The sequence below is a fragment of the Ricinus communis genome, chromosome 10 (assembly GCF_019578655.1).
Source record: "Ricinus communis isolate WT05 ecotype wild-type chromosome 10, ASM1957865v1, whole genome shotgun sequence".
NCBI classification, from domain to species: Eukaryota; Viridiplantae; Streptophyta; class Magnoliopsida; order Malpighiales; family Euphorbiaceae; genus Ricinus; species Ricinus communis.
In genome coordinates this window covers 10,169,723-10,196,358 of record NC_063265.1, presented here as the reverse complement: position 1 = coordinate 10,196,358, position 26,636 = coordinate 10,169,723, and the positions used below count along the sequence as shown (strand labels likewise).

The 26,636-nt window shown below is 31.1% G+C and overlaps 4 protein-coding genes and 1 long non-coding RNA gene across 8 annotated transcripts; 3 read left to right on the top strand and 2 right to left on the bottom strand.

Annotated features, from left to right (window-relative positions):
• The first annotated feature begins 1,040 nt into the window (after nt 1-1,040).
• LOC8260943 (U11/U12 small nuclear ribonucleoprotein 65 kDa protein) lies at nt 1,041-5,619 on the top strand. Of its 4 annotated transcripts, none has more exons than XR_001535662.3 (11): nt 1,041-1,296; nt 1,402-1,473; nt 1,599-1,835; nt 2,414-2,495; nt 2,643-2,819; nt 3,111-3,296; nt 3,379-3,549; nt 3,778-3,865; nt 4,037-4,095; nt 4,590-4,680; nt 4,974-5,056. XR_001535662.3 is itself a non-coding variant. In XM_002525418.4 (11 exons), exons 1-11 carry the CDS (start codon nt 1,166-1,168, stop codon nt 5,055-5,057), a joined length of 1,353 nt encoding a protein of 450 aa, XP_002525464.2. In that variant the 5' UTR covers nt 1,042-1,165; the 3' UTR covers nt 5,058-5,619. The 4 variants fall into 4 exon arrangements, 3 of the variants coding, with proteins under 3 accessions (XP_015578675.2, XP_048225604.1, XP_002525464.2); XM_002525418.4 differs by having other exon boundaries at nt 1,042-1,296; nt 4,615-4,680; nt 4,974-5,619; XM_015723189.3 differs by lacking the exon at nt 4,590-4,680 and having other exon boundaries at nt 4,974-5,619.
• A 129-nt stretch (nt 5,620-5,748) lies between these two features.
• On the top strand, nt 5,749-7,612 carry LOC8260942 (pentatricopeptide repeat-containing protein At1g09220, mitochondrial). Its single transcript, XM_002525417.4, has one exon. The coding sequence runs from the start codon at nt 5,749-5,751 to the stop codon at nt 7,258-7,260; it is 1,512 nt and encodes a 503-aa protein (XP_002525463.3). The 3' UTR covers nt 7,261-7,612.
• A 678-nt stretch (nt 7,613-8,290) lies between these two features.
• LOC8276542 (tyrosine-specific transport system) lies at nt 8,291-10,329 on the bottom strand. Its single transcript, XM_002525416.4, has 2 exons — nt 8,559-10,329; nt 8,291-8,458 (listed from the first exon to the last, which is right to left on the bottom strand). Exons 1-2 carry the CDS (start codon nt 10,076-10,078, stop codon nt 8,380-8,382), a joined length of 1,599 nt encoding a protein of 532 aa, XP_002525462.1. The 5' UTR covers nt 10,079-10,329; the 3' UTR covers nt 8,291-8,379.
• Nucleotides 10,330-13,260: 2,931 nt separating this feature from the next.
• Nucleotides 13,261-15,692, top strand: LOC8276541 (thioredoxin-like 1-1, chloroplastic). Its single transcript, XM_002525415.4, has 4 exons — nt 13,261-13,716; nt 14,077-14,253; nt 14,373-14,537; nt 15,066-15,692. The coding sequence occupies exons 1-4, from the start codon at nt 13,465-13,467 to the stop codon at nt 15,360-15,362; spliced, it is 891 nt and encodes a 296-aa protein (XP_002525461.1). The 5' UTR covers nt 13,261-13,464; the 3' UTR covers nt 15,363-15,692.
• A 4,191-nt stretch (nt 15,693-19,883) lies between these two features.
• Nucleotides 19,884-22,608, bottom strand: LOC112535777. Its single transcript, XR_003079857.2, has 2 exons — nt 22,136-22,608; nt 19,884-22,052 (listed from the first exon to the last, which is right to left on the bottom strand). It is a non-coding gene; the product is annotated as an uncharacterized LOC112535777 (long non-coding RNA).
• Between the last annotated feature and the right edge of the window lie 4,028 nt (nt 22,609-26,636).

Below are 26,636 nucleotides of genomic sequence, written 5' to 3'. Positions count from 1 at the left end.
TTCAGACTAGAAGAAGGAAGTACTAGTAGTAGGTTAAAGCCTAATTTCAAAGCTGATATGATTTATCTTAGCAATAGTTTTGGCTCAATTATACCAGGAGGACTGGTCATTATCTGTCACGAGCTTCAAAGGCTATATATATATATATATATATATATATATACCAAACAACTAGCTTGATTAATGATTGAAACGTGTGGAGCCACCATAGATTAAGAAGAAAGTGAGTATGAAAACTAAGTAAGCTACTGCAAAATATCATTAGGGATGACCATTTTTATTCTTACAGAAAGCTCCATTGAAAACAAAGATCAATGATTTTTGTTAATACCCATTTTCAGCTCTAGCTTTTCTTGACAAGGATTGATGCCCTACCCCTTCTGTCAACCAGTTCTTCCATTGATATCCACCTTGATTAACTATTAAGTTAATCCCTAAATTTATGAGCAATCAAAACTTATGCAAATACAGTGTAATATTTTGTGTCACAACTACCTAATCTTCATCTTTCCTGACAACAGAAATTCACATATAAATATATAATACGTGTGCTTATTGTTCCATTTTTGGGTTGCATTCTTATATTTGGGCCTATTTGGTGGGGCTGGCAAACATATAGGCCCATAGGTATAAAATCGGGCATGATTAACAAGCCCAGCCCACCTACTAACTCACTTTTCTAAAATGTTTAAGTAGCAATTTGACCCCTGAATTTTTGGGCCATGTTCAAATTATTTCAGTATTAACTTTTTTAACCTAATAACTTATTACATTTTTAATCTATTCAATTTCTCATAAAAATTACATATAATCACTCTTTTCTAAGATTAATAATTTCTCTCACCAATAATAATCTTTATTTTCTAATATAATATTAAAATATATTTTATATATATATATATAATTATCATAATTTTTGTTTTATTTTTTTAATTTATTTCACTCTCTCTCTTGAAAAATCGTAATACTTTTGTGGGTATATGCAAATTATTTTTTTTGAGTAATTTGGTCAAATTTTTCGAAGTTATTTGGACTCGCCAGAAAGTTTAGGGGGTAAATGAATAGTTAACCCATTTCCAGACCACCACTGATCGACTCCGTCGATTATAAACTGTTCTCCGGCACGAAAGAAGCAAAGACATTCTTTCAGTCGAAATTATAGTAAATGGAAGTGGAATCAGCAGCGGTGAGTACCTTATTGATAAGGCACCTTCCAGAGGCAATTCCACATGAAACTCTTTCACGTCTCTTCTCTCACTACGGCGCCACCTCTGTCCGTCCATGCGCCGGCGGAAGGTCAATTCAGCTCTTTAACTTAGTCACACCCATTTTAGAATTCTTTTTTCTCGCTTCTGTCAAAGTTGTTAGCTTCTTTCATTCATTTGTTGATTCAAAATGCAGACTTAGAAACTGTGCGTTTGTGGATTTCAAAAATGAAGCTTTGGCTTATCAAGCACAGCGTCAATTGAATGGGTGAAAGTCCCAACTTTTTTTTCTATTCTTTTCTTATTTTATCAAGTATTCTTGAACCTCATTTTTATTGTTGGACTAATATAAATAAATAAGCTTAGAGCTTTAATGTTATTATGATTGGTTAGGTTGAGGTTTCTTGGTAAGGTGTTAGCTGCGGAGAAAGCCAATAATAATAAGCCAAATGAGAATAATGTGCTTACACAAAGTGAAGCTCAAATAAGGAAGGATCATACACTACCGACTTCTGTGGACAAGGATGCTTCTGCAATGATAGATACTGATGGTCGTTCTAAGTCCGTACCTGCTAGTGAACCCATTGCTCCAAGGCTTGGTGTAGACTATCCATTTCCTCCTCATTTGGAGTATGTTCATTCTTTTTATAAGTTTCTTTGTTTTATTTTTCTTTCTGTGCTAGCATACTTTTATACACATGATTAGCCTATTTGTGATTTTGTCCATTGCCGACTCATTAGTTGAGGCATGCTTCTTGGTTCGCTGACTCATTAGTTGAGGCATGCTTCTTAGTTTTAAGGGAACTTACATGGTCAATGTCAAACTCCAAATCTCAATTATGCTGCTTACATGAATGAATAAAAGGGGAACAAATGATGCTTATTGGTCAATGCATCAAATTGTTATCCTGTCTTTAGTCTGTCAGGGGGGATAAAGTTGACAGATTTAATAGGCCATTTGGTGCCTGCCTGCTGATTGCAGTGTCTGCTATCTATATTCTTGATCCTAGAACATAAAGTTCTCAGCGGAAAACTGGAAAGAGTGAGCCATTGATAGGCAATTGGTCTTTACTTCAGATACCATGATGATACAGATTTTGGAACTTCATCAGATAAATATTGAATATTTAAATTAAAAAAAAATTCGCCATTTCCCTTTACAGTGCCACTAGAACCAGCTAGATTGAATTAAACATTATTTGGCACAGGTACACTTATCCTCCTCCAGATGGAAACATTCTGACCAACATTGTAAATGCCCTTATTGCTGTTCCTCGTTTTTATACACAGGTAAGGAAAATGGAACAATTTTGTAACTATATCGTCTTTCTGCTTTACTCGCATGTTATTATTGATTTTAGTCTAGTCAGGTACAAGTAGCTTGGAGTAGTGGTGTTCACAAATTAACCTTTCACCAAACATACGTTTCAATTATAGGTGTTGCATTTGATGAACAAAATGAACATTCCAGCTCCATTTCGAATGGCCCTGCCAACTCCACCATTGCCACCTTCAGCACCCCCACCCCCGCCGCCACCTCCCCCTACTGTTGCTGGAAAGCCTCACTTGGCAGATTTATCCAGTAGTGAGGCAGAAATGGAGTCTTCAGATGAGGTATGTTCGTTCTGCTAAAATATCTGAATGCCCTAAGTTACAGATCATGATTTGTGCTTGTTTAACTTATGTACGGAATTTACATGCTTACTTAATGGAGAATTTGGGCTACGCCAGCTGGAAGCATGTTTAAATTATTGTGTGCCCCTAAGTAAATAAAATGCATTTACTTTCATTGTTGTAAAAAGCTTATAAACCATATTCTTTCCCTCTTTAGGAAAATTTCTCAGTGTTTGTCTAATCACCATTTATGATTTGATAGCATGATTCTTATCCAATAAATGTTTTCAGGATATTGATAACAAAACCCATCCTGTTTCAAGAGAAATTAAATCTCGAAGAAAGCGTGTGAGACAAGAAGCAATAGTAGGCCCTGGAGTGGATAAAGATGTGGTTCATGAAGCTGTTGGATTGAAACCTTCCTCCCTGGTTCCAAAAGAAATTCCTGTTATAAAAAAGAAAAATCCCGTGTTGCAGGTCATATTGTTTTTAAGAGAAATTATTTTTGGATTATTTGATCAATATTTAATATTCATATCATTCTGCTGTATGATCACAGATCAAAATTGCCCCAAAAGTATCTCAGACTGAACAAACAGATGATATCAGTATGAAAGAATCTGATGAACAAGATGAGGAAGGTTTAGATCATAAACCTTTTGCAACTCCAGAAGAATTGGAAAGTAACAAGCTGGCTCCAGAGGAAATTTTATCGCTTCCTCAGTTTAAGGTAGCAAATTTGGAAATGTTAAGTGATTTCCATTCTATAGTAAGCAGAATATATGTAATTTGGTAATTTTTTGAGCCTAATAGGACTAAATGGATGTCAACTTATTATTCACTTTTGTACGATCCATTTTTATTATTCAAGTGTTAGTTCTAATGGCATTTTGAAATTAATGCTGCTGATGGAGAGTTGGTTGTATGAATTGTGAGGAAAGCTTCTTGAATCTTGCAGAATTACACAGTTGGGAATCCTGCATCTGTGCTGTACATAAAGAACTTGAGCAAGGACATGGTTGCTGATGACTTCTTCTACATATTTGGTAAGTTGTCAAATAGATTTGCTGTTCTTATCTCATGAAGTTATCTAGCAACTTTGACAGTTTACCAGATTTTCATATTATAAGAAACATAGTTGTTTCTCAAACTCATTTTTGTACATGTTTCCTTAATGCTGATGTTTGTCCCTTTTGCTTTTATCCTATGTGCTATAGGATCATTGTTTGGAAGCCTTGATGCTGCTAAAGTTGGCCTTAGTGTGAAGCTGATGCAGGTAAGATTATTGCTACATTCTTAACTTCTTTTTATAATAAATTCTATTTATCTTTTCAAGTTCAGATGCTGGGAGCAATATTTAGTCATATAAGCCACTAGTTCATTCATGCTATACCACTTGAAATTAGATTAGATGTGCTTTTTCATCAGTATTGATGATCTGTTCCTTTATTTCTGTATAAGAAGGATCTCATATCATGATTATGAGTGAGAGGCTAATCAGTGGAAGATAGCAGATTAAATTCATAGAGAAAGAAAATTCATAGCATATGTGTGATCTTGATACATCATCTTACAGCATTAACATTTAGACTTCTCTTTGAAAATAATATAACATTCCTAAAGCATTTGTCGTCTCCAATTTTAGAAACACTAAAGAACTTTGTTAAGGTGATTTATTTGATGAAGTAAAGTTTATAGGATGACATTTAGTGCAAGTGGTCCTCATCTCCTAACTGATTGACCCTTTGACTTTCCTATTTTTGAACTTAGAACTAAGCCAACGTCTAAATTTTAGGAGGGGAGAATGAGGGGTCAAGCTTTTGTGACATTTCCATCAGTTGAACTTGCCCATCAAGCTCTGGTATGTATTTTTTGGAATCTCTGTTTTCTAGCACCTCTATACTTTTGCATGTAGTTGGTTCTCTGATGTTTGGACCCTGTTGATTTCTTCCTTAAAACTGTTTTTAAACAAGCATTGTAACCCTAGGTACAATTATGAATGAGCGGATTTAATTATTGACCTCGTATTTTCCAATGGGAGTTGCATGAGGATTTAGAAAACTGGAGTATAGTGTCTTCCATTCTACTGTGTTTGATTGTACTAAGGTGGTGATGACATTTTTATTTTACATCTAATGTGGTTCATGGTTGCAGAATCTAGTGAATGGATATGTATTTAAAGGGAAACCGATGATCATACAGTTTGGCAGGAATCCTTCAGCTAGCAAGACAAATTAGATAAGATTTGCCATGATAGGAGGGAGCTGCTTATACAGATCTGACAGTTGGTTGAACCTGAAAGAAATGGCTCTTTTCAGATTATCAATCACGCAATGACTCGATTAGTTCTTAATCACTTCATGTATGCAGACTTAAACAAACAAATTCCCAACAATTTTGTATAGGTATTCCGATGGCGTGGCCATAAAGAAGGGAAGGTTAATATTCATGATCATGAGAACTACACAAAGGAAGAATATGAATCTGCTCCCAGAGTCAGTTGCACCCATCCCAATTGATGAGCCATTGCTACTTCATTCGGTATATGCATTTCGGTGGGTGTTGGCTTGCTGCTAACGCTAAGCCCGCTGCCATTGACTGATAAAATAGTTAGGTGCAAATTCTTTATATACCAAGCGGAAGAAGGCCAAGGATAGAAAAAGAGAAGGATTGTTAATCAAACTATCCCTTTCCTCTTTTCTAATTCCTTTTATTTTTCCAATATTGAAAAATTTGTTTCGGCGACAATCCCTTTGATCGTTTAGAGATATGGAAATAGTGGATTGAAGCTGCTATTGTACATTTTGGAAGCTGTTTACTGGTAATTCAGAATAATTTCTCCAAAATTTTTCAAAGTCCATCTACCAAGTTAAATAACTGATATTGCAAAAACATTAGCCGCCAACGTGCAACTGGTGGCTTCTTAATTATGTTGAGGGTTAAAGGACCTAGCTTTCTTCCCTTCACGAACAAGACTACGCCAAAACCCAAAACAAACTTCCTAATCCGAAGTTTTAAGAGATTATTATCCACAATTAAACAGCAACAAGAAGTTAAAGAAAAGGCAAAGCACTTGTTCTCTCTTTTACTCAAAAACCCAACAATTTGCCGATCCACGCAGCAGCTACACTCGCACCTACTCATCAATGGATTATTAAGCCATTCGATGCTTCTCTTTAACACTCTGCTTAGATGCTATTGTCTGAGTAACTCCCCACACTTAGCTTTTTCGCTCTATAATCAACTCCAACAAGTTTATTTTCACTCCTCTTTATTACCAGCGTTCCCATTTGATACCTTTACTTATACCTTTCTTATAAATGCCAGCACTAATTCTTCTTGCCCAAGAATAGGAATTCAGTTTCAAAGTCTCATAACGAAAGTGGGTTTTCGATCTCATGTTTATGTACATACTGCTCTTGTGAACATGTACTTGGCTAGTGGGTTTTTAGGTAATGCCCTTCTTGCATTTGATGAAATGCCTGAGAAAAATTCTGTTACTTGGAATGTGATGATTACTGGTTTGGTTAAATGGGGTAAGCTTGAATTTGCACGTTCTTTCTTTGATGATATGCCAGAGAAAAATGTTGTATCTTGGACTGGGATTATTGACGGGTATGTAAGGATGAACAGGATTACCGAAGGTTTAGCTTTGTTTCGAAGAATGGTTTCTTTTGAGGGTATTGCACCAAGTGAGATAACTATACTTGCTATTTTACCAGCCATTTCCGGTATAGGTGAGTTACAGAATTGCGGGTTGATCCATTGTCTTGTGGAGAAAAGAGGATTTAATTCGTCTGATATACGTGTTACTAACTCAATTATAGACACTTATGCAAAATGTGGTTGCATAGTGAGTGCATCAAGATTTTTTGAGGAGATTTCGGTTGAGAGGAAGAATTTGGTATCTTGGACGTCAATCATTTCTGGGTTTGCAATGCATGGGATGGGACAGGAAGCAGTGAAAAGTTTTGAGAATATGGAAAGAACAGGATTGAAGCCCAATCGAGTGACGTTCTTGAGTGTTTTGAATGCCTGTAGTCATGGAGGATTGGTTGCAGAGGGGCATGAATTTTTTGAAAAGATGGTGAATCAGTATAGCATTTTGCCGGATATTAAGCATTATGGATGTTTAGTAGATATGCTGGGCAGGACAGGGAGATTAGAAGAAGCAGAGAAATTGGCTTTGGGAATTCCTAGTGAAATTGTTAATGCTGTGATCTGGAGAACTCTTTTGGGTGCATGTAGCTTTCATGGTAATAGCGAGATAGGCGAAAGGGTGACAAGAAAGATAATGGAAATGGAGAGAGGATATGGAGGGGATTACGTGCTCATGTATAACATATTTGCTGGTGTTGGGAGGTTCGAGGATGCTGAAAGGTTGAGAGTATTGATGGATGAGAGAAATGCCTTCAAAGTTCCTGGCCATAGTTTGGTCTGACTAATCACAATGGTGTGTTAGAAGAGATCTAGACCGATATTGTCCTGTCCTTTTCAAGATCTGATGTCAAGGATAAAGCTAGCTGCACACGAGTTTCATCATTGCAGCGGTGCTTCTGGATTACTTCTAATGCTCTCGGAAACTACTACTTATTTTTGAAGAGCCATTTAGTGGCATCTAATTTGAATGATGCCATGAATGGAGATGACTTACATGAGAGTATGACACAGGCACCTGAGGGTAACTGATGAAGATCCTTTAACTGTTCCATGGCCAACAATAGTTTCAAATATGTAACAAATATCTATGGATTGGCTAACTTCCCCTGAATCTATAAGCTAAATTGACTTTAGCAAGACATGAACTCTGGGATGAGTAGTCTAGTTTCTGTCTTATGAATTTTCTTCATGGTTATTACATCTCAAACTATGGAAGAAAATGCCTGCTCTGATCAGGAAAATGCTGAAGTATCTTAAAGGAGTTGAAGGACATGTTCCTTTTGAAATGATGGGGACGCGCAATTGGCATTATAGATATTCCAGAATATAATCCAGAAGCAAACTTTGCATCAAATAGTTCATACTGGCAAAAGGAGAGGCTTCAGACAACATTGAGGAATCGTGCATAGCTGGTGTTGTAAACAATATATGCAATATGCGGATGCAACTGAAGGACATGCATGTTCATTCCATATAATAGAAGATCCTCTTGTCATATCTGATACAGAGTAGACAAGTATCTTGTTTTTTTCTTTTCCATTTCAGACATATCATCGTGTCAGATATTTCCTACTTTATTGTAGCAAAACTTTTTCTTACTTCATTGATATGTAAGTTTTTCATTTTCATAAAATTATAGTGTACTGCATACAACGTGTTAATGCAACATGCATCATGCTTCTGCTCAAGTTTCAGTTGTATTAAGATTTTGAAATCTATCTTTTATAGTTGACGACTTAAAATGGTAGTAAATGCTTCCCAAAATCCTATGGATATTCCCCAGAAATAAATTTAAAAAAATGGGGGTGAAGTATGCAAGTTAAATGGTGTTGATTGTGGGGAAGAATTGTCGATGCCAGTTCTGATAGAGGAATTCTTCATTTGTTCTGCTGCTAGCTATCTAATGAAAAATTGCCAAAACAACAGCTATGCCAAAAAGCAGCATTAGTGCGATATCTCCTCCTGGCAGAATGGATGGCCTGAAAAAATCAGAGCACGGATTTGAATAGTTTCTTTGTTTTGGAGTTGTAGAAAGAACAAACAGAGAATGAAGGATTTGAATAATTTCTTGGCAAATACCTGAGCTTCTTCCTGGACTGTTGTACATGTGCCATCAAAGGGGGAAGTATGCCAAACAAGAAACAGTTTGCATAGACTCCTGCAAAATCCAGGGCTCTTGAGAATGTAGAGCGAAAGAAGGATCCTATGAGAACAGAAACACCAAGTATTAGCACTGTTACAAATGTTTGATGAAATGAATTAGACTCGGCCATGCTTGATGGTATTCTAGCTTCTGAGGCAGCAGAATACTTTGATCCACCAAAGAAAGCCCTCCCTGCATTTCCATAATCATTGCCACCAGAAAAAGTTACTAAACCAACTCTTCCTTTACCATCCACAAATGAAAACATTTGATGCTGAGAGCTAGTTTCTTCTAATGAATTAATTTTCATAAATACCAAATCGAAGGCATCAAGAATCTGTTTGGGGAAGCTAACAGTATATCCTATCAAGCTAGTCGCCAGAGCAGAAAAGGCAAAACCCTGAACAGCAGATAAAGCAGAAGGATTGACAGAAAGCAAGAGGGCAATAGGGTCATTGGAGGAGACAGTTCCGTTAGCCCCAGCAAGACCCAAAACAATCAAATTCCATGATAAAACCATAATCAATGGAACTGCCCCACCAATCAGTATTGCTTTTCTCGCATCAGAAATATTGTCCCCAGCAATCTTACATACAAAAGGGGTGATAACATGGAACCCTAATGTGAGTACAGTGACAGGTATAGCAGGCAAGATTGATGAAATAGTCCATGAAGAACGAGCCAAAGAACCCAATACATTTGTTCTAGCCACAGAGAGACCAATGCCCACAAGTGCAGTTATGAAAAAGAGCATGAGCATGCATAATAATCGATTTGCATTATCAATGACCTTGAACGGAAAGCAAACGACTGTGATTCCAGCGGCCAATGGAAACAATGCATTAGCTAGAACAAGATTCATCCTTGGAAACCACTGAGATACTAAAGAGCCAATGCCTGAAACACAAGCCACTAGCAAAGAAAAACTCAAGCTAGCATAAACCACAGCCACTATAGCACCAAAATAACTTCCTAATGATTTTGTAGCAAGGCCAGTAAAGCTCACCTCTACCACCGCATCTTCTTGCATAGCAGCAAAACTAAGCTCAGCAACAAGAAAAACAGAAGAGATTACATAAACCCAACAAAGCAAAATAGCAATGGTTGATGGAAATGAGCCTGATCTTAAAGTTGCAGCAGGCAAACCAAGCATTCCAGGCCCTACTGCAGTTCCAATGATCAAACTAACAGCACCCCAGTAGTTCTTTCTATCTTCTTGTTGTTGGGCCTTGTTTGGGGTGCTTGCTTCATCAGAATGAGAGGTAGTACTGGAAAGTGGAATGTTTTCTTGTAGAGAGCACCTTGGAGTCAGAAGAAGGGGTATTTTGATTGATGGAGAAATGATATTCTTGGCGGGTGGTGAAATGTGGGAAATGGGGAGTCTTTTAGGTGAGAGATTGAACCTTGAAGGTAAGATTGAATTGGGTTTGGTTATTGGGTAAGAAAGATGAAGCATTTTGGTAATGACAGATTAATGAGATAATTGGTATTTTGGAATCTTTGAATGGAGAATCTTCAATTGTTGGGGATACTGCTTAATTGGCTATTTGATTGGCAACAACCAACAAGTATCAGTAAAAAAACCTAAGATTGCTTGCTTGTTTGGACTGTCTGGTATGATATTTGCTGCTATTAGTGGCCCTTTTAACATCTAATGGCCCATCATAATAGGTGCACCATTCATTTTTGGTAATATATTGATTGTTCATATAATATAAGAATTCAAGAACTTAATCCCTACCCAATTTCCTTTTAAAACTTGTATTAATTTACATAATAAAGATTCTCATGATTATGAAAAGAGATTTAAAAAAATACCATATCTTCTTTTAGTGAATGATTAATTTGTAATTTTATGTCCAGTGCTGAACTGAAGAATTTTCCACCAAAAGTAGCACTCAGTTTCTATGGAAAGGACAGCTCTTACAACTATGTGGAGGTGCCATTTCTAGGATGTGCCAGCTCGTAGGATACCTGTCAACTCAAATCTACTTTTTTTATTAATCTTTTAGAAATTAAGTGCAATTAATCTTAGGATATTAAGTGTTTCAGTCATTTATTTTAATTCGAGTATGATTTCATCTGAATATATGATTTCAATTTTAATTAAATTCTATTTTTTAAAAATTTAGATTTAATTAATAATATATTTTAATTAACTAAAATAATACAAAATTAATTTAAAAATAGTAATTAACTAATTTAATATTATATAATTAATATTATAATTGATTATTATATTTTTAGAATTAAAAATTTATTATATATTATTAAATTAATTATTATTAAATATAATATTAAAATATTATTCCTTAAAATTAAAATTATTATATAATTAAAAATTAATTTATTAATTGATATATTATTAAAATATAATTAATATACTATTTTTAGAATATACCTAGTATTATTATTTTTTTAAAAAATTATTTATTAGTTAAATATAATATTAAAATAATAATATATATCAATTTCATTCGATTTCTTAAATTATTTTGAACATAATTCATCTAACATTGACTTAATTTTAATTATTTATTACTTAATTTGTAGTAGTTCATGAGCTGTTTCCATTCTATCCGGATATTAAGATTCAAGCAAATTCTTTTCAACATATATAGGTAAATTAAATAAAGGTTAATTATTTGATCAAAAAAGAGTAAAGGTTAATTAAGTTACATTAAAAAATTTCTTGTAATATAGTAATTGTACAAACAAAATACGCACAAGTTACATATTCCTTTTTCTATATATATTATATATATTAATTCTTAAAATTAATTTTTTTGATATGTGTATTTAATTTTTAACATGTAAATTTTTTTTATTTTGTTATATGTACTATTTTTAACACATAAAATTTAAATTTATGTGTAATTTTATGATTTTTTCATTAAATTATTAATTAATAAATTATATTTCTAATTAAATACTCATTTTAATTTAGAAAAACATATTACCAATAAATAATTTTTTAATTAGATAATAATTAATTTTTTAATTAGATAGTAATTATTTTTTAATTATATAAATGATTATTTTAAAAAATAACATTGATAATTATATTTTAATATTATATTAACTAATAAATTAATTTTCTAATTAGATAATAATTCTAATTACAAAAAATAATTTTTTTAAATATTATATTTATTAACAAATTAATTTTTGATCATACAATAATTTCTAATCTTAAAATAATAGTAATGTCATTATTTTATACAATACTAGAATTAACAAATAAATATTTCAAAAATAATTTATTGATAGTATTAATTTAAAGATAATATTAGTAAATAAATATTTTATTAATGTAATAATATAATAAAATTTTATTAAAATTAAAAATATTTTAAAAATAATTAGTTTACTATTATTTTTAGAATAATTAGTTTACTATTATTTTTAGAATTATTTTAAATCAATATTAAATATTAAAGAATTGATTAAATTGTATTTATAAATTTGATTTTATAATTGAAATAATAATAATAGTCGTACAATATACGAGAAGACTACTAGTATACATTAAATACATCATACTAATAGTTTTTTTTTTTTAAGTTTGAAAACTAATAAAATCTATATATATATATATATATATAATATAATATAAGATTTAAATTTTTTTGACACGTATTGTAAAAATTTTATGTGTTGCTATTATTTTTTAAAATATTATAAATTGATATTAAATATTAAATTTTTTATTAAATTGTATGTACTAATTTATTACAATTAAAATAATAATAACGGCCGTAAAATATATGAGTAATATGATTAATACATCATAATAATAATTGTTTATATATGAAAATTTACTAAAAATTAATAATTCTCGGCGAGGAGTTAATTTCGTAATTAATCGCCTCATATGCTAATAAATTATAATTTATTTAAAATAGAAAATAAATTAAACTTACATATCACTTTAAGAAAATATAAATATATAGACAACTCATTCAAAAATTTAAGAGCTCGATAATAGTTAGAATTACAGATGGAGATTTCTTGATGACCATGTTTCTTTTTCTCCTAAAATAAAAACTATTACCATAATTTTAATTTTAATCTGTTTACAATTTTTAAGGAGAAAACTGAGTTGTAAAATAATTCAGATACAAATGGCAGCATTTTCCTCCACAAATTAAATAAAAATTAAGGTCGGCAATCCAAAATACCACAAATATTTCTTTTTTATAAGAAAAGAACCAAAATTTTAATAAAATATAATAAAAAAATTGAAAAATTGAAAAAAAAGTGCTTTTCTATCCAAAGTATATCCAAATTCTAACAAATCAAGGTAACAATATTGCGCCACGCGTCTCACAAATGTCACATCACGTTCCAACCGAAAGAACCTTATCCACTGTTTTCACATTGTTGTCTTTTAACTTACAGCGTCCGCCGTCAGATCTACATACAATCAATCACCGGCCATGAAATCTAACGGTTAAGAATCAACACAGCTAACTTATTAGTAACAGTTAACGACTCCAGAAAAGAAAACCTGGTCTTTTTTTTGTCCTTTTGTGTGTGTTTGGCTTTGATTTGCTTTTAAAAATACTTTGAAGAAAGTGTTTTTTTTTTTCCCAAATATATATTTATATATATGACTTTCAGCAAGAAATTTTTGAAGATAAAGAAAGAGACTCACTTTATTCAAAGAAAAGCAAAAAGCAAATCAAAGCCTTTACTTTTTGAAAAACAAAGAACAAGAATAACTGCCCACTTCACATTTCTCATCTGTAAAACTGTTTTTTCTGTTTCTTCTAGAAAAAATTTATAAATTTTTTTTTGTTGCTGTTGTTATTGTCATCGTTGTTGTTGTTTTGTGGAGTTATGGCTGATGTTTTGAGCAAGACCAATCTTGTTCCTTCGTCTTGTTGTAATGGTTACAAGAACCAGAAGAAAGATGGTGCCTTCGTTCTAAAAAGAAGTTGCAGTCTTAAGGTGTCATCTAGGAAATTCAATCCTCAGGCTTTCGGATCACAGAAGATATCACTTATTTCTGATTTTTATGGCAAGAGGGTTATTGTTCAAGAAAAACAACTCAAGAGAGGGAATTTTCATCAATTTTCAATTAAGGCTCAGGTTGGTCAAGATCTGGTTTCTGGAATTTCTTTTATTTTTTTAATTTCTAATTATTAGACTTTGTTAATTCTATTCTGGGTCTGATTCTATTATTTATACCCTATATTTGTCATATTTTTCATTCTTTTTAATTGCAATAATAATTAGGGATTTCGTTAGGAATTTCAAGATTCGTGTTTAGCTAGAAAAGGACCTTGTGGGTTTTCTTTCATTTGTAATTTACTACTTTTCTGTGAAATTGATGGCCTTGTTTTTTCAAGTTTTTATTTCTTTGTTATGGGAGCTCGAATTTTTGAAACTTTCCCCTATTTGGGTATATGTGATGATTTTGTTTCCTTTCTTGTGGTATTATTTTGGCAGACTGGACTGAGACTCAAGAATGCTCCAAAATGGTGGGAAAAGGGGTTGCAACCAAACATGAAGGAGATCACCTCTGCACAAGACCTTGTGGACTCCCTTATGAATGCTGGGGACAAACTTGTAATTGTTGATTTCTTCTCCCCTGGCTGTGGTGGCTGCAAAGCTCTCCATCCAAAGGTATAACAGAGGCACATATATCTTCCCATATTATATTGCTGGGGCATATGTGGCTTTGCTTATGATGGTACTTAATTGGGTATTGAGTGAAGATGGATTTCGTGCTTGTGTTGTGGCAGATATGTCAATTTGCGGAGATGAACCCTGATGTCCAGTTTCTTCAGGTGAATTATGAGGAACATAAATCCATGTGTTATAGCCTCAATGTACACGTACTGCCATTCTTTAGATTTTACCGAGGGGCTCAAGGCCGAGTATGCAGCTTTAGCTGTACTAATGCCACGGTTAGTCTTGTCTTCCTCGTAGTTCTTTTGCATATTTTATTCATTTTGTATACTGATTAAAATTCCTAGTGGATATAGGATCATTTTCATTAATTCGCAGTTAATAATAGCACATCTATTGTTTGATTCTGAATTTCTTCCGTAGTCAGTCTGCAACACTTGAAAGAAACAAATGAAACCGACTAGCCCCCTCTTTAATTCACATTTGAAGAAAATATGTTTTTGTTCATAGTATTTACCTTTTGTTTTGCTTTTCAAGATTGAAGGTTTTATCAGGTCGTTTTTTTTTTGTTTAACAGCATTATCAGACCATTAGAATGCGATTATAATCGGACCTTTTTATTTTAATTGCAAGTTCCACTTGACGTTGATCTAAGATCTATTGTAGTTTGTTTCTTCATAAGCCTAGTTTTTTGCAACTTATTATTCGAGTTCTGTTGTAATTCATTTGGACCTTTACCATTGGTACAATGTCAAGTTGCAATGACGTAGATGATTTATTTTAACTTAATCCTGGTTGCTTTCCAGATTAAGAAATTTAAAGATGCATTAGCCAAGCACACCCCAGACCGATGCAGCCTCGGGCCAACCAAAGGGCTGGAGGAGAAAGAGCTTATTGCGTTGGCTTCTAACAAAGATCTCAACTTTACATGCACACCAAAACCAGTTCAACCAACTGCTCCTGCTCAGGAAGAGATAATACCAGCAGCACTCACCCCAGCTCATGTGAATCAAACCCTACCTCTTCCTATTCCTCTCTCTACAACAAGCCTGATGTCTGCCCAAGACTTGGGGGAGAAAACCTTGGTTACTTCTGGGAGATAGAAAGGATCAGTGATGATTACCGACTCTTGTCCCTCTTCTCCTTGTACAGTTCTAGTTTGTGTTCTGCGATATACATGTTACAAGCTAGTAGAGTTGAAGCCATACAAATATGTGTGTAAATTGCAGGCTTTTGGATTTATTTTTTTTGGATCCTCGCCTGCTTGTATGAGGCATCTATGTAATGTTTAAAAAGAAAAAAGAAAAGGGTCTTTAGTTTTGTATTTTTATTTTTTCCTCTTTTTTCTTGCCCTTGTTGGTAACACAACAGGGTTGCTGCACTGAGTAAATGTAATATTACTACAAATTAATATTACTTTGTATAATTTCCTACCTTTATTTTTATACAGATTTTCTCATACTTAAATCAGCAAGGCAATGATTTTGTTCATGGAAAATGGATGAGTCTCAAGTCCAATCCTGTTGATCATGAATTGAATTTTGAGACCAAGTTTTGATGGATGCAAGAAGACTCTTCTCTTTTCCTTCCATCTCCTCCATCACATGGCCAGTAAATGTCATAGAAGTTTCAAGAAATACTGGTGCCTCAATTGTGTACACCCAAAAACTGCAATAACTGTAGGCTAGTTAAGGCAATTTAGGCAGACATCCAAAGCCATAGGGTGTTGTCAGAGCAAAATATTTGCAGAAGTGGGGTATGAATGTCTATTTCTAAGATGATAGCTGGACCACATGAAAAGATGCCAAGGAAACTTAGACTAGATGGAAAGAAAGAAAAGAACCTATCGAAAGGGAAAAAAAGAAGACAAATGGATAAGGTTGAGTGTATTTAAAGATGAATCAACGTGGCCTAACTTCGTTTACACGAACACTAAACAGTTTCCTTTTTCTTTTCTTTTTCTTCAACGCGAATTGACAGACAGAAGCTTGGCAATCCATGAAGTTAAAGATTTCAAGCCTTTCTCTTCTCTTTTCCTTCCATCTGTCCTTTACTATTTGAGGCACTAAATTGGCTTGTGGGGAACTGGTCAATGACCAACACTCGTTTAGGGGAAAATTATACCACCTTCCAAGAACATTTACTTGTTTTATGTGAACGTGCCACAATTTAACAAATTTGAGCAACAATCTAATACAGGTACAATTAATATTTAATTGTGGTGCAGGAGTGAGCAAGCCGACTAAAATAGTCTCCAAGCAAAGACTACGTCAAATAATTCTTTTTTTTTTTTTATCTTTTTTTCTTGTCAGATAAATAATTCACTTAGAATCAGTTTGGTTTGAGGTTGAAAATAAAAATGAAAATGAAAATAGGAAAGGAACGTTAACCTAATTTAATTAATATTTGGCACATTCTAAAACACAATTACTAGACTTCTAATAAAGGTTATAATTTCAAAATTAAGATAGAAATTTAAGAATAAATGTTGATAATTATATTAATTGATGATGAGTATTTTTTATAATAATTTAGAAAATAAAAAGTCTATAAGAAAGGACGAGGGAGCAACATTTTGATTGAATTCTTGGACATTAGTGGGACACAATTTTCAATCATATAATTTGAGAATTAGTCCAAAGATAGGATACAAAAATCTTAAAGCTCCTCTCTTCTCTTCACAAGTGTCCTCGCTTGCCTAATACAATGTTCACTTTTTATTGCAATTGTAATATGTGGTATTCTTATTATACATTACATATACAAGTAAAAGTATTGATAGGTATTAATTATATATAGATATTTATGATATTTTAGAGCTTTAATAATATAATTTATATATATAATATTAATGAAAAGATATATTTTTTATTTCGTTTAAGTTTTATCGTCTATTTTTAGATAATAATAGCTAAAAGAGAAAATTATAAAAATAAAATTTAAAAAGAGTTTAATTAGATGTGATCGTATTAAGATATGAGGCATGGACTGCTATTTGCTAGACTAGACTAATTCTATTATTTATTTAAGAAGGACATTTTAGTCACCTTGTATTACTAATAAGATTTATATTAAAAGTTATTTATGGAATAGTATTTTATGGAGATAATAATACTTATAGTTTTATCTATTAGATAGACTTATATTGAGTATACATCTCTACGGAGACTTATTTAGAGGAGGATTTTTCTCTATATATATCTCTGCAAGTCTAATTCTAGAGAATGAGAGTTTTCTTCTATTTGCTCTCTACATTTGTCTACCATTCTTGTTTCTGCAATTTTCTACAGTTTTTCATAAATACTTTAGCTTTAGCTTCATTGTTCTTTTAAGATCTAAAAAGCATTTTAAGAAGTAGAGATTGATGACCAATTATCTGAAGGATTCTGGATTTGAAAGGAGCTTTTATTTTCTTGTTTTTATGTCTTTCTATTTAATACAATTATCATTGAGTTAAATATGTTAGGCTAATTTTCATAAGTATTTAGTTTAGCCTTTTTACTTTTGTATGAACCTTGTCATTTATTTATTTAATTAGTGATTTCTTTACCTTCATATTTTTATTAGTTTCAGTTATTATTATTAGTTAACATTCATATTAATTAAATAATAGTAATTGTTATGAAAATATTTAAGTTGAATGTACTAGAGACGATATTTTTATTTCAATCTATGTTGGTAGAAGAAACTTTAGTTACATCATTAGTTTGAGTAGCTAAAGAAAAATACATATCATCATCTTATTCATTAGATCTACTCTTAAAGTAAAACAAATGAATTACTAAATAAATGGTAAGATTAAATACTGTCTTTAGCATATAGTTTTAAATCATAAGCATTTGCATTACATATTTATTTATTATTTGATTACTTTACTTTAGAGTGTTTATATTTACTTTTATTGTTTTGTATTGATAACTAGTCTATATAATAAGTGACCTCATAGTTCCTTAAGCGATCGACATCGTGATGAATTTAACGCTTTTACTATAAGAACGGTTCATGCACTTGTGTATACTAACTTACAAACATCAACCACCATATGATCATACAATTCACACCAAATAAAGTTTAGAAATAAATACACAAAAATATTTTGTGATTTCATTATAAATTTAGATAAAGAGATTTTTTAGTTATAAATCGTGATAAAAATTTATATTTCACCGTTAAAAAGTTTTAATTTGTAAAGTCTCGGCCATATTCACTCCAATTAGCTATTAATATTATATTATCCGTATTTGATAACATGAGTTTAGAGCTTAACAACTCATAATTTCATTATTTGGTCGTTAAGTTACAGTTTAAAAAGTTATTGATTCGATAACATTGATTTAATGATCAAACAATGACTTTTTTGTTATTAAACCTTAAGCCGATATTATCAAATACGGAAATATAATGATGATGGTTGATTGGAGGTAGATGGCTAAATTCTTGTCAATCAATACTTTTTAAGAGTGAAATATTTTTTTATCACGATTTTTAATTACATATCTCTTTCGTGTCTAAAAAAAGCTACATATTAAAATTGTTAAATGATGAAATATATGATATTCTTTTGTATTTATCCCTAAAGTTTATTACTATGAAAAAATTATAACTTAATAAAAATCTAAGCACTAATTTTTTTAATAAAATAATAATAACTAGAGATAAAATATGTTAATATCTTGTCATAATATAAAAATAAAATTGAAAGATAAAATATTTATAATTTATTACAATATAAAATTTATTTTTATTTATGATTGATATAACTTTTTATAATGATGTATAAGGTATCACTTTAAAAAGAATTTAGTATATGTTAATGATATATAATAATTATTGATTAATTATAATTAAAATCAACCACCACTTCATAAAATGCATTATGCTCTAGGAAAAGAATTTATAATCCTATTTAATAATGAAAGTTTAATTTCGATTTTAGTGATCTGAATATCATAAGTCTCTCCTTGTCTTGTGCTTCCACCTGTGGAGCAAGAACCAGTCATGAAATGAAACTACCTGTTTTCTGCTCCGTGTATTAGACTCTTGGCTCCCTTTGTACTTTGTCATTGTCACCACAATATCTGTTTGTTGTTGTTTTTTTTTTTTTTTCTTCTTTTCTGAAGAAAATTCTAAGACACAAAGTCAGATTATTGTCTAAATCTATAAGCTTTTAATCGAGTGTGCTTTCACTTATAAATATTACAGGAAACATATTGGAAGAAAGAAAGCAGGAAAGTCGTTTAATCTGCTGTGTTTTATTGTTTTGATTTTGATCTAACCATTAATTAAACCTTAAAAAATTTATACTTTCTAACAATTTTATCAAATTGTTTCAAAATTTTAATATACATATTTATATTTTTAAAAATATCTTTTGGTAATAATTTTTAAAAATTTATAATTTAAAAAATCACGTGGCAAACTAGTTCAGCTTCCTAACTAAAAAAAGAATAAGTGAGTAAATAAAAAAATTATTAAATGTATAGATTTTGCGATTGTGAGAGGGAATGATCTTTCAACTCTATGATATTGAAATCATATTCAATATTACAAATGAAACCAGTCTCAAAATTAAAAATACAAGTTGCAAACTACCCAAATCTAGTTGATTTAATTGGACTGTTGGATGCAAAAGACTTGTGTATTCAAATATAACAAAAAGTCTCATACACAATGCGGAGTTCATTTGCTCTGCGAGTATGCCTAATAATGCATTCATAAATTCATTTATTATTATTAGTTAAATTTTATATTTTCAATAATAAAATGCAGTTCTAATTTGTTGAATAAAAAAATAATATAATAAAATTTTCTGATACGGTCCAGGAGTAGACCACCAATTGATATAAATGAATCTTGCATAACGTGAAAATCATAATGATTCTGGGAGTCTATCGTGCCACATGGGAGTATCAAATGGGTTCCTCCGATTTGTGACATTTTGGGTGGCCCTGCTGGACTATGTATGGACATATGTCCATACAGACATACCAATCGACTTACTCATGGACTAAATTCCAGTAGCTACCATTTAATTAGATTTGAAAAATTAGGGCCTACGACCTAAATTATACTTTTTCGGTCTAGAATATCCTTCAGGTATTTTATGCGTATAATTTTGATAATTTTTTCTTTAATGAAATTCTAAAAAAAAAAAAAAAAAAATCGTATAAAAAAGATTTCCTTTCAAAACTTATCACTTAATATTTATTTAAATTATAGATTACATTGACAATGTATCACGATTGAAATGTTATTACAAATTTTATGTAACTGCCTGTAAAACAATAATTGGAGTTAGTATCTCCTTCCTACTGATGATATGTTTGTTTGTCCAAAACCCACCTGGGAATCCCATTACTCCATCAATTGTTATCCCCACGTCAATTAAATACATATAGAAAAATGCATACTTCAATCATTAAATTTTAATCGTTCCGTTATTTTAATAAATAATTAAAATATGTTTTTATTTCATATTTTATCTAATAGATACTTAAACTGTATTTCTTAATAATATTTACATATATATATATATATATATATATATGAATTGAAATCACATATCAAAGGGTATTTTTATATCATAAAAATAATTAAATTGAAACGTCTATCATATTACATCAAAAATTTAATTGTTAAATGGTCAAATGGCCTAAATTTAAGTATCGAAATATATCTTTTTTAATAATTTGTAACTTCCCAAAATAATTTATAGTATAAGAATTAAATTCAATTCCATTAAATAGAAATAGAAATAAAAATAATTTATAATATACATTATATATACTAATTTGGCCTTTTGTATGCACTACACATGTAAATTATTATTATACATAAAATAATATAAAAAAATTTAATAAGTTAATATATAATATAATATTTATTAAATACATTTACTATTTTATGAATATTTCTTTTGTTGTATAATTGAAACTGACGCGTTGTTATATACTTTGCAGGTTTAATAGATAATTTCACATCAAATAGATATAAAAGTTATATAATAAAATAATTAAATACTTAATTTTTTTTATTTTAGTGATAACTAATTAAGTTTTATGTATTTATTTTATTTTATATTAAAACATTATATTATTTAAGGATTTTTTATTTTAATTAAATAATTGCTTTTGTTTATATTTATAAAATATTGAAATAAAAATTCCGAGTTTAATGATTTTAAGACCGCAATGCTTAATTTGGCTTGAATAGGTATATAACCTTCAAACTAAAACAAAATGAATCCTACGCCCCTAATTTATTATATATTCCCTTGAAACTTGAAGACTCTGAAGCGCACGAATCTAAAGACAAATATTTGCCTGACAAAGTACTGACGACATGACATAAAATTCTGAAACTAATGTTTGCCAACAATGTATATACATTGGCCATTTGCTGGAGACAGTTGTGGAACGACAATTGGCAATCAGTATAATTAATAAGCATGCAATTATATGTAGGCATTGGCCTTGAGGCACATGGAAACAACTACTGGCTACTTCTATTGAAAAATGCACATCAATGCCAATAATTCCCCACTGAATAAGTAACCTACTCTCGGGTTTGTCTCAGTTGACAAAGATGAGATCAATAATGTGTATAAATTGAAAGGGAGAGAAATGAAATCTGTTGTAAGCTTCATCACATTTATGAAAATGGGGAATGACTATAATAAAAGATGACAATCAGAGTAATTAACCCTTCTTTATACTGTACAGTACCTCACCTGAAACGCCTTTTGCCGGTGGAATTTATATAAAAGATACTGGATGCCCTAATTATGAAGTATCCTGTAGCAACAAAGAATTAAACATCAATCACCAAGAGCCTAGCTAGCATGAGGAGCAGAAAGAAACATGTAGCCAAGGACAACCTGCCAACTTTTTCTTCTTCATGATCATTATTTGTTGAAATATATATATGAATAAAAAGTGGAGTTGTAAATCAGTCGGCAAGTCATCCTTGGCTGCATCAAACTTCCCAAGCCAACATGCAAGGCTAGCTAGTGAAGCAGCAGGAAAACGATAGCAGGGCTGAGCAAGAGAAAGAATTAGCCAGAGATGGAAATTGAGAGGCGGATGAAATGAAAAAGGGGGTGAATGTGTGCTATATATAGAGAGAGGAACGGTGCAGTTTTTGATAAGAAGTGACGCAGATTTTTGTGAAATAATAATCTCAAGAATCGAGGCAATGTGGACAGCTCTTACAACAGGGATGTAGCTTTTTTGGTCCCAGTATTTTCTATAAAGTGATAAGGTTCCTTCCTATTCCATCACTCTCAAACTCCATGCCACCGATATCCATTTTCCTTTTTTAATATATATATATACATTCATACATACGCCCCTTCGCTGCTCAAAGAATGCATCAGAATCTTGAAGGTCTCTTTTAAGTAGATTTTCCAGCAATAAAGAACAAATATATAATCGTCAATATTAAGAAGAAAGAGTTTCATAATTAACCTTCTGACAACATGTCTGTTAACAGGAAAAAAAGCAAAGTTTTGTGGTTAAGTTCTTACAAATAATGTTTGCAAATAATTGCTTTCTTCTCTCTGTAACTGTAATTAACAGTCATAACGTCAAGATGAATCCTTATCGAAGGCAAACATGAGAGAAATCTATTGGAGCAGTGACAGTGGCAGTGAATGAGAGGAAGTGGGGGCTAGACGTGTATTCTAGGGAAGTGTATCAAAATTCAGAAAGCCTGATAGCACTCAATTTTAAAAAGAATAAAATAAAAAGTTTCAATTTAAAATTATAAACGAGAAAGCCTGGATTCCCCTGAGGTCCATTTTCCTTGGTTTGCCAAAAAAGAGAATAATCTCGATTGATTTTCATATCTCTTTTGTTCTCTTTTTATGACGTATTAAATTGGAATATACATGGTATTCATGAATTAATTTAAAATCTTTAATATATTAATACAAAAAGAATTACATACCCTATATATTCCTAACTAAAAATATTTATTTATTAAATTTATATAATTAAATATATTATCAAACATTTATTTTCTATGAAGAAGTGATTTAGGGGATGGGTTTTGCCAATAATAATTTGGTAAGTTCTAGTAATTTATTTATTTGATTGTCTTGCATAAAACTGAAAATATTTTAAATTGAATCTGGATAGCACGCAACCCAATATTGAGGGTGATAAGAAATAGACCTTCTTCCCAGAGTAAACGAAGTCTCAGTTCCTCACTCTCAAGTCTAATCAAGGGATACATTGCTGATGACTTGAAGTTACCAAAATAAGAGCATACTTCTAAAACAGGAAAATTGCCAACTCGGATTTCTAAGGCAAAGAAATGCTTACGAGTTAGATCAATGCCATGTGCATACATCAGAAGAAGAAAATCTGAAAGAGTGTGCAAATTGCAATTTTGAGATGGTTCTTAGGCGTTTCAAAAAATACTTTTAACTTAATAGAAACTGTTTATGTCAAAACCAATTTTTTTTTTTTTTAAAAATCAAAATAGTTTTTAAAAGTAAAATAAATTTAAAATACCCATTTTAAAATTATATGTTTTTCAATCTCAATCTTAGATGGTGGTGCTACATAAAGAACAACACATCTCTTATTAAAGAAACTTTATCCTGCAGCAGTGGATGAAATTGCATCTTTTTTCCTTCTTTAGGATAATGGAGAGAATTGCCAATAGATCACAATGATTGGAGCCTGTTATTTCATTTTCATGGAAGAGCTCAGTTCTTTTTTAACAAACCCTACCTAGCGGCTAGTGGCACTGTGGGGCCAACCATTTAGGACCCTTTTTTTCTTTTCTCAAATCTCAATAATGCAAATATTCGATTTAGTCCTTCATTTAGAAAGAGCAAAAAATTGGAAAAATGGGTGAAAAAGATAATTGAAGAATAGTTGAAAATCTTCATGTTTTACAGATGTGGCAATGAATCCATGTTTTCCTGAAAATAAATAATTCGATGTTTTATATAACTGAGCAATAGTCGGAATTCAGTGATGTCACTGAAAGAATTCAAAGAATACTGAAATTATATATAAAGAAAAAAAAAAAAGAATTCTTAAAATTCTGTGTATATATAATCAGAATTTGGCATGTGATAGCTAAGAATGTTGCATGTGAATGTCATTTCCAGTACGAACCCTAGCTATATAATTAAGATTTTTCTTCTTAACCTCCTACTGTGCATGAATGTGTTTCTTAGATACTTGAAAAGCCAATTCTAGTAACTTGCACCATTGTTTCACCCACTTTCTTCTTCTTCTTTTTTCTTTTCCTATGTGGCTATTATAAAATATTTTTATTTTTAAAAAATTATGGATAGAAGGTCTCGAATTGTTAGAATAAATTATTTAAATCGTCAAATTAAACATGTAATTTCACTTTATATAAATTTGCAAGTATGCAATGAATTTTAGTCTGTATTTACTTCATTATGAGTGGCTGTAACTTTAGAACGGTCGTCTATGACAGGAAGTGACATCAAATTATGATGTAGCTAGTTTCTAGTTAAATGTGTGACAGCAAAATCTATTGTATTCTGAGAAAAATGAGCTTGGGTCCGGCCCAACTCAATAAAAATAAATTTTTAAAGCCCAGTCAAACTTAGATCCATAATACAAGTGTAATCGTTTTAGTACGTTTTTGCAATATAACTGTGGAAGTTTTATCCCGCGTGGAAAAGAAGTGGGATAAGCGAGTGCTTGGCGATCGTGGAGGCAAAACTGATTTGCCATATAATTACTAAATGGCCTCTGCCACTTGTAGTTAACTTATAGGCATTTCTTTTCCGTAGGATCTTCATAAACAACTTTATCATTATAAATATTAAAAAAATATAATATTTCACTCCTTAATACTTTCCATTATTTCTTTTTAAATTACTTTACCAGAATTTTAAGATAATATAAACTTTTATAAAAAGTAATAAAAAATAAATTTAATAAAAAAATATAAAAACCGAGTCAAATGTATAAAATCTAAAATTATTGAAATAACAAACTAAAAAACCCAAATAAAAAAGAGAAGTGGCTCTATTAAATACCGGTTACTATTTTTTAAACCCCTTTCTTCTTAAAAGAAAAAAAAAAAAAAGAATAAAAACTTACAAAAAAAATTATATGTTATTATTAATAACTCTTTATATCTCTTGAATAACTCTTAACATATTCTTTAACAACTAATGACTCTTGAAACGACAATAGAAAATGTTTAAGTTTATCATTTTCAACACTCCTTCTTAAACTGAAATTATTCTAAACTTGATTTGCTTGGTCGGAGGAAAATCTCAAACCAGACAAACTCTTGAACGTTGATTTGGACTTGATTCACAAATCTCTCTAACTCTTTCCTTCCTATGCTTCAAATCATCTAATTCTTCAACAACATCTTCAAGTTTTAATTTCAAAGCATTATGAGCTATCTTGAGACTATCCAACTCATCTTGGATATAATATAAATATCTTGCATTAACATCTTCTATTATGATATTGTACAAATCCTTCATTTTCTGTAAATGATTTATAACCATACTGAACACGCTTTCTCAATTTATCTTCACATTCAACTTTTGCTAAAAAAGTTGGTTGATGATCTTGTCCAAATTTCTCACATGAACTGGTTGCTGGAGGTAGATTTAACTTTTCAAAAACTTCCTTGAGTAACATCTTAAATGGCACAGTTACAGTAATTGATATAGCATTCTCTATGTTCACAGTTGTTGCTATAACTATACTATCTTCAACGCAGTTTTTCTCTTACCTTACTTTCTTCACTGACGATTCACGTCTCATGAAGTCTTTCTTTTGGCTCTTCCTATTGAACCTCAGAGAATCACTTCTCTTTCTTCACTTTCTTAACAAGTTTCTTTATTTAAAACCTGGAGAATGCAAACAGCTTTTTAACAATGGAGAATAACTATTTTCTTTCTTTTCTTGGTTCATTCTCAACTCTCACCTTTCTTCTCTTTTGGCCTACAGGATTTTTAAGCTCTGATTCCACTTTTGTTCAAGAAAAAAAAGATATGAACACAACACAATGATAAATTCTTAAAGAGAGAAAAATATATTATAAATATATATTTTATAATAAAAACATACGAGACATCATTCTATCTCTCTTTCAAGAGATAGCTTCTCACCTCTATCAAACTACGAAAATTATAAACTATTTTTAGTAGCACTTATACGACTCTTCACTTACAAACTTAACTACTCATGTTCATGACATTTAATAATTTAATTTTTCATATACTTAGACCTTTAACATAACCATAGACTCTTCATCGTATCCTTTAACAACTAATGACTCTTAAAATGACAATAGTAAATATTTAAGTTTATCATTTTTAATAAGAAGAAGTACACAAAGAATATCATAAAAGGGTGGTA